This window comes from Fusarium mangiferae (assembly GCF_900044065.1).
Source record: "Fusarium mangiferae strain MRC7560 genome assembly, contig: FMAN_scaffold006, whole genome shotgun sequence".
NCBI lineage: Eukaryota > Fungi > Ascomycota > Sordariomycetes > Hypocreales > Nectriaceae > Fusarium > Fusarium mangiferae.
In genome coordinates this window covers 2,529,850-2,543,876 of record NW_024573926.1, presented here as the reverse complement: position 1 = coordinate 2,543,876, position 14,027 = coordinate 2,529,850, and the positions used below count along the sequence as shown (strand labels likewise).

Below are 14,027 nucleotides of genomic sequence, written 5' to 3'. Positions count from 1 at the left end.
AACTAGTAGAAGCTCTCCAAGGATAGTATACAATTAAGGCCAATATATTGACAAGCATTAATAAAACACTACTTAAAACGTAAATGAGGGAATGTTCACATCGCTAATATCCCAGGTCTTGCCACCATCGCTAGTGGTCATCTCACCACCAGTAACCCCTTCACCCTTTCCAAAAGTCTGGATGTAGTTCGGATCGGCAGTGTCAAGGATGATCTTGGTGTCAACCCACTCTGAGTATTCTGTTAGTATGTAGTCACGCTCGGGTTGTTTCTTGCTACTTACGGTGAGCACCAATGGTTCCGCAGTCCGAGGCACCGCACTCAACTGAGCTGCCAAAGCCCATGGCTTCGTGGCCCTTGGAGGTGGAGAGAGTAGAGACTTGCTTGCCGTTGATGGAGACATATTGTACGTACTCCTGAGTGGAGGCATCATACTTGTCTGTGGCAGGCGGTCAGTTCAGCCATTCTAGTTCGGATTCATGTGCCTCTTACAGTGCATGGTGACACGATCACCTTTCTTGGCGGGAGTTTGGTGCTCATCTTGAACGGGCAGTTGAGAGTTATCTCCAGTCTTGGTGAGAGTGTAAGCAAAGATGCTCCACTCGTCGGACTGCCAGTTGTCTGCAATCGACTGGATCAAGTCACCCTTGTCGGTGCCCATCCCAACCCAAAGAGAGGCAACACCAGTAGAACCCTGGGGGACGTCAGGAAGGACAAGAGTTGATGTGGCCTCGCGGATCCAGGAACCAGAGCCAACAGGACCAGTGCTAAAGGCAGGGCCCATGGCGGCGTTGGCAGTGGCGACGGCGATGGCCGCGAGGACGGAGAGGATCTGGTTGGAAGAAGGCATATTGAGAGTTTGTTATTTGTCTGATTAGATCAATTGGTGATTAGTTTGCTTGGCATCTCGACATCTTTATAGGTCAAATGCAAAAGATGGAATAGCAAACAAATGTCTGTTGTAATTGGCGGACAAATGCCCGAAGATCGACGCCCAGTTCGTTGATCAATGCACGTTCGATGGTTGGTGGAGATAATATCCGAAACAAACTAGACAACCATGACTTGTTGTTTCGGAGTGGACCAGAATAGGCGAACGGGAATAGCTCGGTGCGCGGATAGAGACAAAAGCGATTCGTTCCCCCTATATAATACGAACAAATTCCAACTGTCCGAGACGACTAGCATTGAAGTGCGCGGGAATGGAAGTGGTTGTGTCGCATAGAGGTGACAAATACGGACAAGGACACTCCTTCTTAGAACGCACGTCCATCAAGTTATGTCCACAACGGAGCACAATGCTGGAAGTGTAGAGGAATTCTGCCCCCTGAGGACGATAAATTTTAGTGTAGCCACTTCTGGAGAGCATTCCGATTTGGTAATGGTGTTACCAGAAAGTCTAAGAATGATGTTTTCTTAGACATGGGGAATTTATCACAGACTGGCAGAAGTCTGGTTTTGAAAAGTCCTATCATTTGATGCGATGTACCTTGCTTGTAAAGAGGATATCAATAGCTGTAGCGAGGCAAGGCATTTGATGTAAGCATGAGCTCTTAAGTCTCGCAACTTAGAATAGCACTCTTAATAGCACACCAAAAAAACATACCTGCTGGCCATACAATAGCTCTATTACTTAAGTAGCACCTATCTAATTCCATGTTTCAACGCAGGAAAAATGGCTACCATCATTGTAAGGCAAGGGGGAGTCTTTCCAGATGGCTAGAAGGTTTAACCTCGAGACTGGCCAGACGGCTATAGATACTTACAGTTCCTTGATTATTCTTAATCCTACAACTTCAAGATCAGATTTTACGGTGTATGACGTACAAAATACTCTCCTGGTCAACAACAACTTCTATTTTCACCCCAATCCTCTTAGGTGGCCTAACAGTAAATTTTAAATGCGGTTTTACTAATGTGTCTGGTAAGTATCTCACTAACCTGAATAGGGCTCCCATACCTACGTAGCCAATCGATCTTGTATAGAACACTTACCAGGATATGCAATAGGCTGGAAGAGAGGCTGGAGCTATCTACGTTAGATGGAAACCTCAAGTAAGAATAAAGACAACGTCAGCGGTTGTCCGCAAAATAACTAGCCGGATGACCAACCTCTTGAGCTCAAGAGCGTTGATTGATTGACTTGCATCAGCCACCGAACCAACCACTGCCAGCTGTTTAAGCTCAATCCTTGTTTAAACACAGCAGAGAGAAATAATTAGATCACATGAATGACATTCCCGGCTTTAAAACCTGATTTCAGCGGCGCAGCTTGCTATCCTTAACCGTGCCACACCAACCTAGACCAAATGCAGCAGGTAGCAGTAGTCCTTTTGATGCCGAGTGGTGTTTGGCCCCCAAGAAGATAACCAATTGGCCACATCCAGCAGCAGGTAATGCGCCACATTGCATTCTAAGTTCCGGCCTATTTTGAAGACACAAATACTTAAATGACAATTGTACCAGTATTTGAGGGCCTAATGTTATTGTTAGGAATGCCTGACTTTGTTTCGCTACTTTGCAAGCATTTCTAATTAGAAACCTTCCGACCCTGTCAACAAGATGCCTACCGTAACCTACATCTCCCAGGCCACAATAACTAACTTTGGGCCGCTGACAACAACCCATACGGCACCAGCATCATGTGCCACTGAACCAAATCACCTTTACTTTGCTGCGGAGACCGACAAACCTGAATATCTCTGGGCTTACCCTACCTGCACGATGCAGCTGTACGGGAAATGCATACCATCCGGAGATCAGTATGATCACCTTATCACAGCAACATATGCAAAGACATTTGATATTGGCTTTTACCATTACTACTCACCAGGTCTATACTGCCCCTCCAACTGGACAACCGTGGGGAAATACGTGAAAGGAACGGGTAGCGCTGCGCAGATATCCGGGGCTCTTACCAAGACAGAATCAGAACCCGTGCCGCAGAGGTGGGAGCTAGGCCGGCCATTCCATGCAGATCCGTCAAGTGTCTGGAATGAGGCATTGGACCCTTCGGAGACACTAGCCGTTTGCTGTCCAAGGTAGGCTTTGCAATATCTTTTGAGGCTGGCGTCTTGCTAATCAACTCAGCGAGTACACACTCGACTTTAATGGAAACTGCTACTCGGTACTTGGTGACGCATCTTCATATGGATATTCAGAGATCTGCGGTTTCGTTATACCAACAACCGCGGTACCCTTGACAAGCACCATAAGTGGCCGTACTGTCCATAAGTTTACAGGACCTGTTCCTGTGGCAACATTCACAAGGGATATGCAAACAGGGGAATTGAAGGGAGGTAGCCTTGTTGTATCAAGAGTTCCAGCAGTGGCGCTTATTCATCAGGAAGCGGATTTCACCAAAGCTAGTGGAGACGATGATACTAAAGAGAACTCAGGAAACAGGATGGGTGAGCGCAGTTGTGCCATGCTCCTGTTAACAATGGCAGTCATGACAACACTTGCGATATCTGGGCTGTAGGTTTGTGACCAAGAATAGGATTTGAATGCCAGAAGTTTGCATCTGCACCTGGAACCAGGACCTCTGACTGGTTCAAGATTGAAATACCGCATACTGTATTGTCTCACACTGGTTGATAGAGATCGATCAACAGAAGCAAACTATAACAGCCAACTGTTATTTACTTAGGCACTATGTACATGCTAAACTACTCTCGGGTTCTTAAAAGCCTCCATTTAATGCCCCAACCTTCCTAACTTTCAAAAGTCTAAATGGTGCCAAAGCCAGCGCTTGACGAGAGACCGGTGATGCTAGAGTAAGCAGCAGCAGAAGCAACATTCTTGCCACTAAAATTGACCAGGAAATCAGTGTCGCTGCCTGAGAGAGTGCCAGAACTTCCAAAGCCGTTGACTTGGCATACATGGCCAAGGTAGGATGAGCAGACGGCGTTAGCAGAGGTGCTGGGGCTCGAGAAGAGCTTACCAGCGAAGCTTGATGCCTCTAATGGTGTAGCTACGTTCTGGAAGATGTTGCCCTCAGCGACGACCTGGCCGCCAGCACCGATTTCGAAGGCGTGTCCGGCGTTATCGTACCAGTAGTTGTTGACAGCGTGGAGAAGGGTGTTTCCGCCGACCTTGGGGGCACGGCCGGAGGTCTTGTAAATGTAGTTGTTCTTGAAAGTAACGGTCTATTCAGGTTAGTAAACAGCCAAAGTGGTGAAAGGAGATCATCCTGTTAAACAAGACATGGGAACAGGACGTACATCAGCAGATCCTGTAAAGTAGAAGCCCCAATAGTGGTAGCCGTTGCAAGTGGCTGACCAAGACGTAGCACCGTCGAGCTTGTGGTTCGAGATAGTCACTCGGTTACTTGGGTTGTTGCCAAGAACAATGTGTTGCCGGCCAATAAGCGATGTAGTAACATGATCAATCCAAACAAGATCCGTGTTATCAAGGGCGATGGCATCACCTCCCCAGACATATTGAGGGTTGAGGTTAGTAATCTGAATGTTCTGGATAATGACATTCTTGGCACCCTTTGCAATGTAAAGGCCCTTGCCCTTGATGATGCCCTTGCTTCCTACACCGACGAGACTCTTGTTGGATCCCACGAGAATGGGGTTCAATGCAGCATTGTCATACTTGACACTGACCTGTAATAGGGTTGAGAGGTTAAAAGGGCTTTAGATACAACAGAAAGGTAAATCGACACTCACCTTGGGCGCGTTAGGCTGGTAGTTGGTGCACCAGTCGTCCTTGTTGATAGCAAGCTGACAGGCTGAAGCGGTGCCATAGGGAGCACAGCCAGTCGCGGTGGTTGTGCCTTCAGTTCCAGTGAAGTCAAAGGTTCGGTCCAAAATGATAACTCGGGCAGAAGAGTCACCGAGATAGGACACGAGCTGGGCAGTTGTTGTAGGAGTAACAGTAGCGGCTGAGCCACCACCTGTGACACCTTTGGCAAAGCCTTCAGCGGCGCCAGTGACACCAGCAGCTCGAACAAAAGCCGCAAATGCGGGTGCGAAAAGTACTTCAAGTCTCATTGTGTGATATGGGTAAAGCAATGCAGATTGAGAAGTTGTGCCATGATATTCTCATTCCTCCGGACATTCATTCGCTTTATATAAACAATCTTACATGGATGACGGATCGCGGCATGTGGCTTACAAGCACTACCGGACTAGAACCACTAAACCTGTTGGCATGTAGATAGTTCCATGTTGGCGGTTTAGACCCTCCACTACTAGCTTCGGTATAACACTTCAAGCAAGGCTAGACCGGAAGATGCCAGCTCCGCATTTCCATTCTCGAACATTTCGATCCGTTAGATACAGAGCAGATTGTTAAGGAGTGAGCTAAGTGACAAGCTTACAATGTTAGGTTGGAGTTGTTGAGTTAGTGCATTCGGTTATTGGTGCGTAATTAGTTAGACATCTCCGAGCCAGTCAGGGACCACTTAACCTGTCAGAGGAACTAAGGAAAAGGTCATCGCATCTAGACTTTAATACACCGTTATCTAAAGTTCAATAGTTTGTCTATTATTTATCAAAGCTGGTCTCTTTCTCAGCTGACTATATCTTGATGTTTTAGTGCATATTCCAGCAACAATTAACCGTTTCTCGAGTCTGACTCGTCCGTCACCTTCGAATTCTCAATCACCTCGAGATTGAATATCGGATAAGTCTCCATGCTAGTTGCAACGGCACACATATCCGACAAATCCCACTTCCCGTGGTCATAAGACAATGGGCTAATATTTCCACCACTGGAGAGTTGATAACCTGCAGATAACGCCATGTAACCCTTTTCCACATCACGTAATTCTCAAGACAATCCCCACAGTTATTATCCCCGTTCATTACCGAGCGCTCAATTTAGACGAAACAGTCTAAGAACCGTCATACCCGAGCTTTTAATCTTCAGTCCCAAATAACCAACTGACCCAAGGATAACAGGTGGAGAAAGCCCTGTCTTGAATGGTGGACAATAATTGAGCTAGCGCTTAGTGCGTTCTGGTAGAAAGCACTGGGAGCACGTAGACACGAACATGTCAAGGCAGCTCAACTGAGAATCGCCAGGGAGATAGCGCGAACTTGAATGAAGAGGTTAAAGGCTCCTTGAACAGCTAATTCGTGCCTAGACAGATTGATATATACACATGCTAGATCATAGGGATAGAACTATAAATTCATATCGTAGAAAAGATGATACAAACGTGTAATAAAAAAATAAAGTATTTACGAGAAAGGTATATGTAAATAGAGAACCAGAATTCCGACCAATCAGTATGAAAACCCTTTAGCAATAGCTCTTAGTTGTGGCTTTGGTAATAACTCCAGCCCTGATCAAGTCAACATAACTCCAGTAATCCCTCTGGATACCTTGTCCATCCACAGGCGTATTGGAGTAAGATACAGCGGTCCAAAAAGCACCGCCAGCGACATACTTCTGCCACGCATAGCGCTGAGTATCGAAGATCGTCTTGCGGTTGGGCACAGACAGCGTGTTGTTGTACATAGTCTGCAGCGACCATTCACCAACAAACACGGGAAATTTGGTCTCCTCGGCAAGGTACTTTGCTTGCCCGCACACAGCAGGTGCGACATACTGTGAGTAAGTACCCGATGCGGCAAAGTAGTAGACGTGTGAGTCAATGACGAGATTACGCTTCTTGTCGAAAAGCGGAGACCAAAAGGCGGCACCCTTGAAGTTATCTTGTAGCATGACTGGGATACGCTTGTCTACAGCTTCGACACGCTGGAAAACACCGTTCATGTATGTGAGAACCCAGTTGGTCGCTTTGTCGGATAGACCAGCTGCTGAGCCAAAGCCTGCCAGGTTATCGCTGGCTTCGTTAAGAGGGGCGATCGTAAAGGCATTCTTGTGGCCGCTGGCTTTAACAAAGTCCAGAACCTTGTCAACAGCCTTGAAGCTCCAAGCCAGATTGGTAGAATTGTAGAACCAGCCATCATGCCCGAACGCTTCGCCAATATCGAGGTTGTTGATACCGCCAGGCAGGGAGTGAAGGCCGATGATGATGTGCATATTGTATCGCTCAATAGCATATTGAGTGATCTTTCGCAGATGTTCCTGCTGCTTGCCATGATAGAAAGCAGAACCAGGGACCTTGACCCAGGCGGCGTAAGTGGTAGTGATTCGAAGGGTATTGACTCCGACCTTGGCAAGCGTGTCAATGGTAGAAGTATTCAGAAAGGATTCGTAGCGCTTCTCCAAAATTGGGCCACATTGTTTTCCAAGAGCCTGGCACAAGCCCCATTCGTCGATAGTAGCTGCGGCCTTGGTGCCAAGTGAATTCCACCAGACGGGATCATGGGTCTTTTCCTTTGCGAGCCAGGCACCCAGATTGACGCCATTGGCCTTGTATGTCTTCCAGTTGATGAACTTGCCACTTTCGCATCCCTTGGGGAAGTTAATCGTGTGCTCATATCGTTGGCTGTGGGGTTTAACATGAGGAATGCTGAAGGGGCATTGCTTCTGATACTTGGCAACCTTGCCATGATTACTCGCACTTGTTACAGAGTAATCTGGCTGTGGAGCCGCGACAGCCGTTGAAAACAGCAGAGCTGTAGAGAAAAGAGAAGAAATGTGCATAGCGATAAGAAGTATCAAGGCCTGAATGATTGGGATTGATGCGAGACATCATCAAGCTGAACTGAGACATTCTTATAGATACAGTCTTACAGATTGAGATTTCAATCGACGATTAGCGACTCCGGAAAATCCGAAATGAGCTGAATCGCCATCTACACAAGACTAGAGGCAAGTTTAACGGTCAGATCGACTAATATCAGGAGGGTACCCACAATTTGCCGTTTTGACAAACCAGACCGGGACGAACGCCAATAGTCTCAGCAATAGTTCGCAGCTAGTGATATTTCATTAAACAAGCTGATAGAAAAGTCTTCAACAATGCCTATTAATACACATTTACAGTATTGCAATTGGCCCGGATTTTCCGATCGAGTCTATACGCTTAGATATCGATTAAAACATATCGTCATCTATTGAGGATGGTTCGCCACCGAATCTACATCATCTCTCAAGACTAAGCAAATTCTCCAACCCTCATTGCCCGATCCAAGATAAGGAGCCAAAACCCTTTATTCTAAGAAGTCTCAAAGTAGGTCCATGATGTTGTTGGAGATGTCGTCAATGTTTGATCCCCACTTGTCAGGGGATGTCTGCCGGGTATTAGCGTGAATTCATGATGTTGAAAGACAAAGTCGACTAACCTGCAAGTAGAGTATACCATCTTCAATGGCTGCCTCTCCACTGCTTCCCTCAACTGTATCAAGGATGCGAAAGTGCACTTCTCCCTTCTCCATAGCCTCATTCAACGCCTCTTGTAGCATGTCATCGCTGTCAAATTTGCGCCACTTCAACGTACTGACCAGGCCACGGAAGTAGTTGAGTATAAATGCACCGAGGTATTGATCAAAGTCGGTTCCATTCTTGGTCTGCTTCAGTTTCCCATAAACCTCCTCGAAGTGGGGGTGTAGAGTAATGTCCTTGTGTAGGATATCCTTCAGCTCAGACTGTACGTCGGCAATGTCCGGCTCGTAGTCCTCACGGATGCCTTTGCGGGCATAGAAGCTCAGTGTGTCCGTAGTAGGAGCCAAGCTGATTCCCTTCTCCAGGTTCTTATGCCAGAAAGCGTCGCCAGTGTTGGAGCCGAGTCTGTCGGCGCCGAACACTATAGCAAGCTTCCCATCGCTTGTGAACTTAACTCCGCATGCATCAAACGTTTCTTCCTCATCCACGTCCATGGTGAGAACATGAGCTGAGGCCAGCTTATTGATTTCGTCGTGATACTTGGGGTTTCTTTCGAGTTCCTTAATAGCCTCCTCGACATAGCTGACTGTGTGAGCGGGTGTATCTGGCTGTGGGAAGCGAGTGTTGTCTTACTTTGCAATCATCGAGCCTGGGCTCTCACGGGCCCAAGAGTCCGCCGCGCCGTAAGGCACCACAGCAAGAGCCTCAATGTCGATCTTCCAATCAACACCCATGGCTTTCGAGAGCTGCTCTTCGAAGTCTGCCTGTTTGTTCTGCCATTCATCGCGGACTATGAACCATCGATTAATATCAAAACTCATTCCGTAGAGGCTTTGACTTACGGTTTTTGCGTGCCGCAAGAGGTAGCTTGTCAAGGGGCGGAAGTCGAGGCATTGTTGCGACAATTGGAACAGGAGTGGAATGCAAGTTGATGAAATGTGGAAGTGGAAAGCTGATGAGTGAGGCAAGACTTGTTCGTACATACGTTTGTCAGAAGCTCTTACACCTTATATAGTCAATGACTTCAAGATAAACTATTGTGATTCCGCACGCGGAAATCTTCTAACAATTCGTCAAGCAGCATTGACCTCATGTGTTGTGCGAATGATTGTGATATTATTTGGCTGCCTGCACCTCTGGACGATCTCACCCTATACTATCTAGACCCAGCGTAATGATGGGCCAATTAGAAGCTGTTTCTGCCAACCCTGCCGGAAAATCGGGAGGTCAATCGGGATGATAGTAAAGCCCGAGAATATTCTGTGTTCTGCGTGCATCGTGAAACAGCCGTTTAGGACTTCGTATAAAGTCAAAAGAGGACTTCGGTTCCTGGACATGGATTGATGATGGGAGCATGCATAAGGCAGAGGAGAAGGGATCGTCGTACTGCTTCAGCCCTCGCTTAATTAACCTGGAAACATCTTAGCTTCAATGGCTCAAGGCTAGTCATTTTCGAGAAACAACCTTTGTGAGCCAATCACAAAGAGACTTTGAACCACTCCCCTTGTAATCTCGTGTCAACCTTCTCAACCTGATGCTCAGGGACTCATCAAGGCTGACAGGATTGTAGATCTACTCCTGAATGGGGCAGAGTGTTCTTTGAAGACAAACGAAGTGAAAAAATCACTTGCTGAATGAGGAAGCTCCCAGTTCAGCTTCCAGGCAGCATGCATTGGTATCCTTATCAATCACATGGATTGGACTGACTACTCAGACACGATCACGAAAGATTGATTTGTAAACTAATACTTGATCTGACTGGCTCGCTTTGTACTTGCATGGCATTGTGCTGAACCAACCTGGTACGAGAGAACGAGACATCGCGGCAACACGGCTAGTGGCGACAAGAGGCAGCCAACCGCATTGCCTGCTTTGGTGTGTAAAGGAAGAAGCACTCGGTTTTCCTGATATCTATTTAGGGCATTTAGATATACTCAAGCAGTACTTGCGAAGCATGCAGGGGATTTTCCAGATCTGAACCGCACTGATCTCATCAGTTAACCCGAGTCTTACGGCACTTATCTTTGCGTTCCTGACCAACCTTCCCTCTGCTGTATAGTCCTACCTCTCTATGCCTTTTGCCAAGATATTCCTGGGAGTAGTGGCACACTTGCATTTATAAACTTAACTATCGTCAAGAAGAACAATTCTCTCAAGAGGACGTGCCCTTGAGCGCCATGGTCACGTCGTCATTGGCAATAGCTGGGAAAGATGCGCATTATGTCATCATAGTCGAGGTGGCTAATCGATAACGAGTCTGCAGAGAAGCGCACAGTTTGGAGAAATCTTCTGGAGTGAATGATGTGCGCGATATAATCGCCGTAGCTGATAATTGCAGGAATTATGTGACCGAACCGAGAGAGCTTGTTTACTCAGGTAGATTAAAAGTTAATACCTTTTCCTTTGCATAAGCTTTTTATTTATTATAATAATCACCTCTCCAGGCGATGGAGCTCAACATCACTGCCTGAGTCCGTGGTGTCGGTATGCTCACTGACCCTTACTCTTGCAGCAACATCCCTTCTCACTATCTCTTGGTTTTTCTTTATAGGCTTGAAGACCCAACGACCCCATTTATTCCGCATTGAGTCCCTTATAACGCCCCGGCTAGTGGTAAAAAAGATCAAAGCGTTCCAGAGACCTTGCAAGGGCATAACGGCGGCTATGGCAACTTGGTATGAGTATGGAACATCACGGTTAAGCAGACTATGGATACGTGTGATGCTCGCTGGTACCCACGTCACAAGGACGCTTAGTGTGAACATGAAGGTTGTGAATAGGTATGCCCGTTTGATAGGGTCTTTGAGCCAAAATTTGGACTTGGTGCTACTGGGGATCGATGATGAAGATTGTTGCTTTTGGTTAGGAGGAATTGGGTCCACAGTCGTGGCGTTGGGAGTTGATTTTTGAGTATCACGTACGGCAGTAACGGGTGCATCTTCGGATCCTTGGAAATCAGTGTCGGTATTCGTTTCTGTTACCTGTTCTTGGTCAGCTAAACTGCGTTGCCACTTGAAGGAGAGTTGCTATACTGTTTGGTGATCGGTTACTGTGGTTTGAATGCGCGAGTTCAAGATACCTCGAGCTTTGTTTCTTGCTCGAAAGAGTCGAAAGCCAACCGCTGTGTTCAAAACAATTGACGTAGCAATGCAGATCCATACAAAGAGGTATGAGGTAAAGAGTCGTATGCTGACCCAAGATTCCCGAATCCAGCACCAAGTCTGTCCTCTATCAGTTTATCGTCATGACTTCAGCTTAATAACTTACAGTTGTCGCTCCATAGACGGGACCACGCGCCGGAGTGGAGATGAAGAATAGGGTAAACCCCGAGATGAAAGGCCCTCCAAAGCATATCAGAGAATACAGCCACTTATTAAATGTGTGTGGATTCGACTGGAAGAAGACAATCCTGAAGGTGTTCACCGACATGCCGAGAGACCACCACGCATCAGACTGCATGAATCTGCATTTGAGGTTAGGACATACGCGGAGTGGCTACTGAGACACGGGTATTACTTGCATGTGTACCAAGAAACTTTGCGCCCTACAAAGCGCCGAGTCCTCACCACGAGCCAATCCATCGCGTGCAATAACCGTCCCAATGCTAGCGCCCAGATTCGCGATGCTAGCAAACACGATAAACGTATTTCTTGGATTACGCAGCCTCGGTATGCTCCCGTACGTCACGAAGATCAGCGATACAGCCACGAGGCTAATTGACGAAAAGACCCTCTCCAGCAGCGCCAGCCGTTCTAGCTGCGAGTCAGAGAACATCTCGGTCGCTCGTGCGATTGATTGAGTGGCATTTGGGCGGTGGTGAAAGCTGCAGTGGCCCAGCTCAGCGGTGAGCGGAGAAGGTTTGAAAGCTGGGAAGATGGGGCTGTCTAGGTTTCAGTATTTCAACAGTGCAATCCTGGTGGCTTGAAAATTTGCCTGGCTTTGGTCGGGCGCCGAAAGATCGGCGAGCTCGAGAGATAGCTCCAAGGCTATCTATTGGCTCCGCTTGAAGCCACGATTCATTCCTCCAGTGCTGACAAGGTTAGACTGCCTGTTCCCTTATCTAACCTTATTAGGCATGTCGATGACCCTGCTACGCCCAGCTTACCCTGAGACAGTACGCGGGAGTGAAATCTACATGCAGTCTGTAGCTGTTCCTATTATATCTGAGCCTGGACATTTAATCATTGGAAGGGATAGCTATGACAAATCTCTTATACTAATATGGGCGTATTTATATAGCAGTGACTTCACAAACTTCAAGGTAGAGAAAGCCGGCTGGTGTTAAGGATTGTATGCGTAACGAAGCATTGACATTAATATTCGTGAGTCTCAGCAAACGTTTCATAAGATGCTGGGAGGGGAACATCCAATTGTCGCGCTCGATCTGGACCATACACATCTGCCTTCTAATATCACGAAAGAATCATTAGTCAAGCACATAACTAATCGAGACTCGCATAACTGACCTTTTCTGGCTTGGCATCTGGCGTCGGCATGAAGACAGCCTTGCCATCATTGCCGAAGTACGCAAGGTCCTGTTCTCATGTCAGATTCCGTGAAGTATAGTACAATAAAAGGGAGTTCTTTACCTTGTCAAACGCCAATTGGTTCTTCTTGGCAAACGTGATCCAATTCTCACTAAAGGGCGCACGAGCCACTTCAAGACACCGGAAGTGCCAGATCTTCCACTGTCCATCCTGCTTAAGAAAGTCCAGAGCATAGTGGCACCAGACCCAGTGAGTCCAGACTCGCTTCCCGTCGACGTTCTTATCTTCAGGCTCATAGAGAAACTCCGGCATGGTTCCCACGTTCTTGGGGTCAGCTAAGCCACTCTCAACTCCGGCCATCAACCAAAACCCCTTTGCAGTCTCACCATCACCAGCAACTTCGATCAACGGGGTGGTGGTTTCGTGTAGGATCAACTTTCCGGGAGGCGATGGCCGACCGCTATGGTAGGCCATGATGCTGTCGTAGTCTGTGTACACTCCAACGTTGGTGTATTGCGCGTGAACTCCAGGGGTACCACGCTTGACCCATAGAGCCTTGATCTGTTCGTCCTGGAACACATTGTGAAGATGCATATACTTGCTGAATACGTTCTCTACCTCTCCTCGATCGTAGGCCTAATAAGATTAATTATTGGTTTTGAAGGGTGCTCCTGCGTCTCTTACTCGCTGTGCTAGCTTCTCCACGGCCGCGAGTCTCGCCTCAAGGGTGGAACTGGAGTCTTGTGAAGCCATTTATAAAGTTTTAGGAATCTTCGCAGTATTTCCAAAAGAAGGGTGTCGCGAAGATTGTTTTTATCATATCATTGTCACCATCAGATGTCATGAGACTGACTTAATATAGCTATCTGTCCGTAACGCTATCAGTCGCTTTACTCCTTCCCGAGCCGAGACCAGGTCAGACAGATATCAGAGCGTTATAAACCCGCCTGACCTTAAACAGTTTAAAGTGACCCCGGATTATGCAGGGCATCTGTTGAGAACCACCATAGATCATCATACCCCGCGTTTTTCAGAATTTAAGCAGTTCGGTTGTTTTGTCGGCTCCACTTTGCCGGCCCGTTATTCGGTTCGGATCCGTCGTATTCAATGATTCGTGAGCCGTACAAATAAAAAGTGCCCGTTATTTTCGGATCCAGCCTTTCGTTCTTGATGACATCTCGTTAAGTGGAAACGAGCTTCCCCGCATTCTAGCATCGGGTTGTCCACTTTCTCCCCCGCTTCTCCTACATCGGCCTCACATATATACTATGAATCCTCCATGTCCCATGTC

General features: G+C 47.2%; 7 protein-coding genes across 7 annotated transcripts; 1 reads left to right on the top strand and 6 right to left on the bottom strand.

Moving 5' to 3' along the window:
* Positions 1-72: 72 nt before the first annotated feature.
* Positions 73-849, bottom strand: FMAN_03614 (uncharacterized protein; the record flags this gene model as incomplete). Its single annotated transcript, XM_041832457.1, has 3 exons — positions 73-230; positions 283-438; positions 492-849. 3 exons carry the CDS (start codon positions 847-849, stop codon positions 73-75), a joined length of 672 nt encoding a protein of 223 aa, XP_041682918.1.
* A 1,712-nt stretch (positions 850-2,561) lies between these two features.
* Positions 2,562-3,480, top strand: FMAN_03613 (uncharacterized protein; the record flags this gene model as incomplete). The annotated part of the gene is made up of 2 exons (XM_041832456.1): positions 2,562-3,040; positions 3,090-3,480. The coding sequence occupies 2 exons, from the start codon at positions 2,562-2,564 to the stop codon at positions 3,478-3,480; spliced, it is 870 nt and encodes a 289-aa protein (XP_041682917.1).
* A 247-nt stretch (positions 3,481-3,727) lies between these two features.
* Positions 3,728-4,999, bottom strand: FMAN_03612 (putative pectin lyase precursor; the record flags this gene model as incomplete). Its single annotated transcript, XM_041832455.1, has 3 exons — positions 3,728-4,147; positions 4,223-4,612; positions 4,676-4,999. 3 exons carry the CDS (start codon positions 4,997-4,999, stop codon positions 3,728-3,730), a joined length of 1,134 nt encoding a protein of 377 aa, XP_041682916.1.
* Positions 5,000-6,254: 1,255 nt separating this feature from the next.
* Positions 6,255-7,568, bottom strand: FMAN_03611 (uncharacterized protein; the record flags this gene model as incomplete). The annotated part of the gene is made up of 1 exon (XM_041832454.1): positions 6,255-7,568. The coding sequence occupies one exon, from the start codon at positions 7,566-7,568 to the stop codon at positions 6,255-6,257; it is 1,314 nt and encodes a 437-aa protein (XP_041682915.1).
* A 524-nt stretch (positions 7,569-8,092) lies between these two features.
* On the bottom strand, positions 8,093-9,143 carry FMAN_03610 (uncharacterized protein; the record flags this gene model as incomplete). The annotated part of the gene is made up of 4 exons (XM_041832452.1): positions 8,093-8,158; positions 8,210-8,831; positions 8,883-9,039; positions 9,092-9,143. 4 exons carry the CDS (start codon positions 9,141-9,143, stop codon positions 8,093-8,095), a joined length of 897 nt encoding a protein of 298 aa, XP_041682914.1.
* A 1,538-nt stretch (positions 9,144-10,681) lies between these two features.
* Positions 10,682-11,678, bottom strand: FMAN_03609 (uncharacterized protein; the record flags this gene model as incomplete). The annotated part of the gene is made up of 3 exons (XM_041832451.1): positions 10,682-11,230; positions 11,282-11,470; positions 11,517-11,678. The coding sequence occupies 3 exons, from the start codon at positions 11,676-11,678 to the stop codon at positions 10,682-10,684; spliced, it is 900 nt and encodes a 299-aa protein (XP_041682913.1).
* An 884-nt stretch (positions 11,679-12,562) lies between these two features.
* FMAN_03608 (uncharacterized protein) lies at positions 12,563-13,489 on the bottom strand (the record flags this gene model as incomplete). Its single annotated transcript, XM_041832450.1, has 4 exons — positions 12,563-12,655; positions 12,716-12,784; positions 12,839-13,372; positions 13,421-13,489. The coding sequence occupies 4 exons, from the start codon at positions 13,487-13,489 to the stop codon at positions 12,563-12,565; spliced, it is 765 nt and encodes a 254-aa protein (XP_041682912.1).
* Between the last annotated feature and the right edge of the window lie 538 nt (positions 13,490-14,027).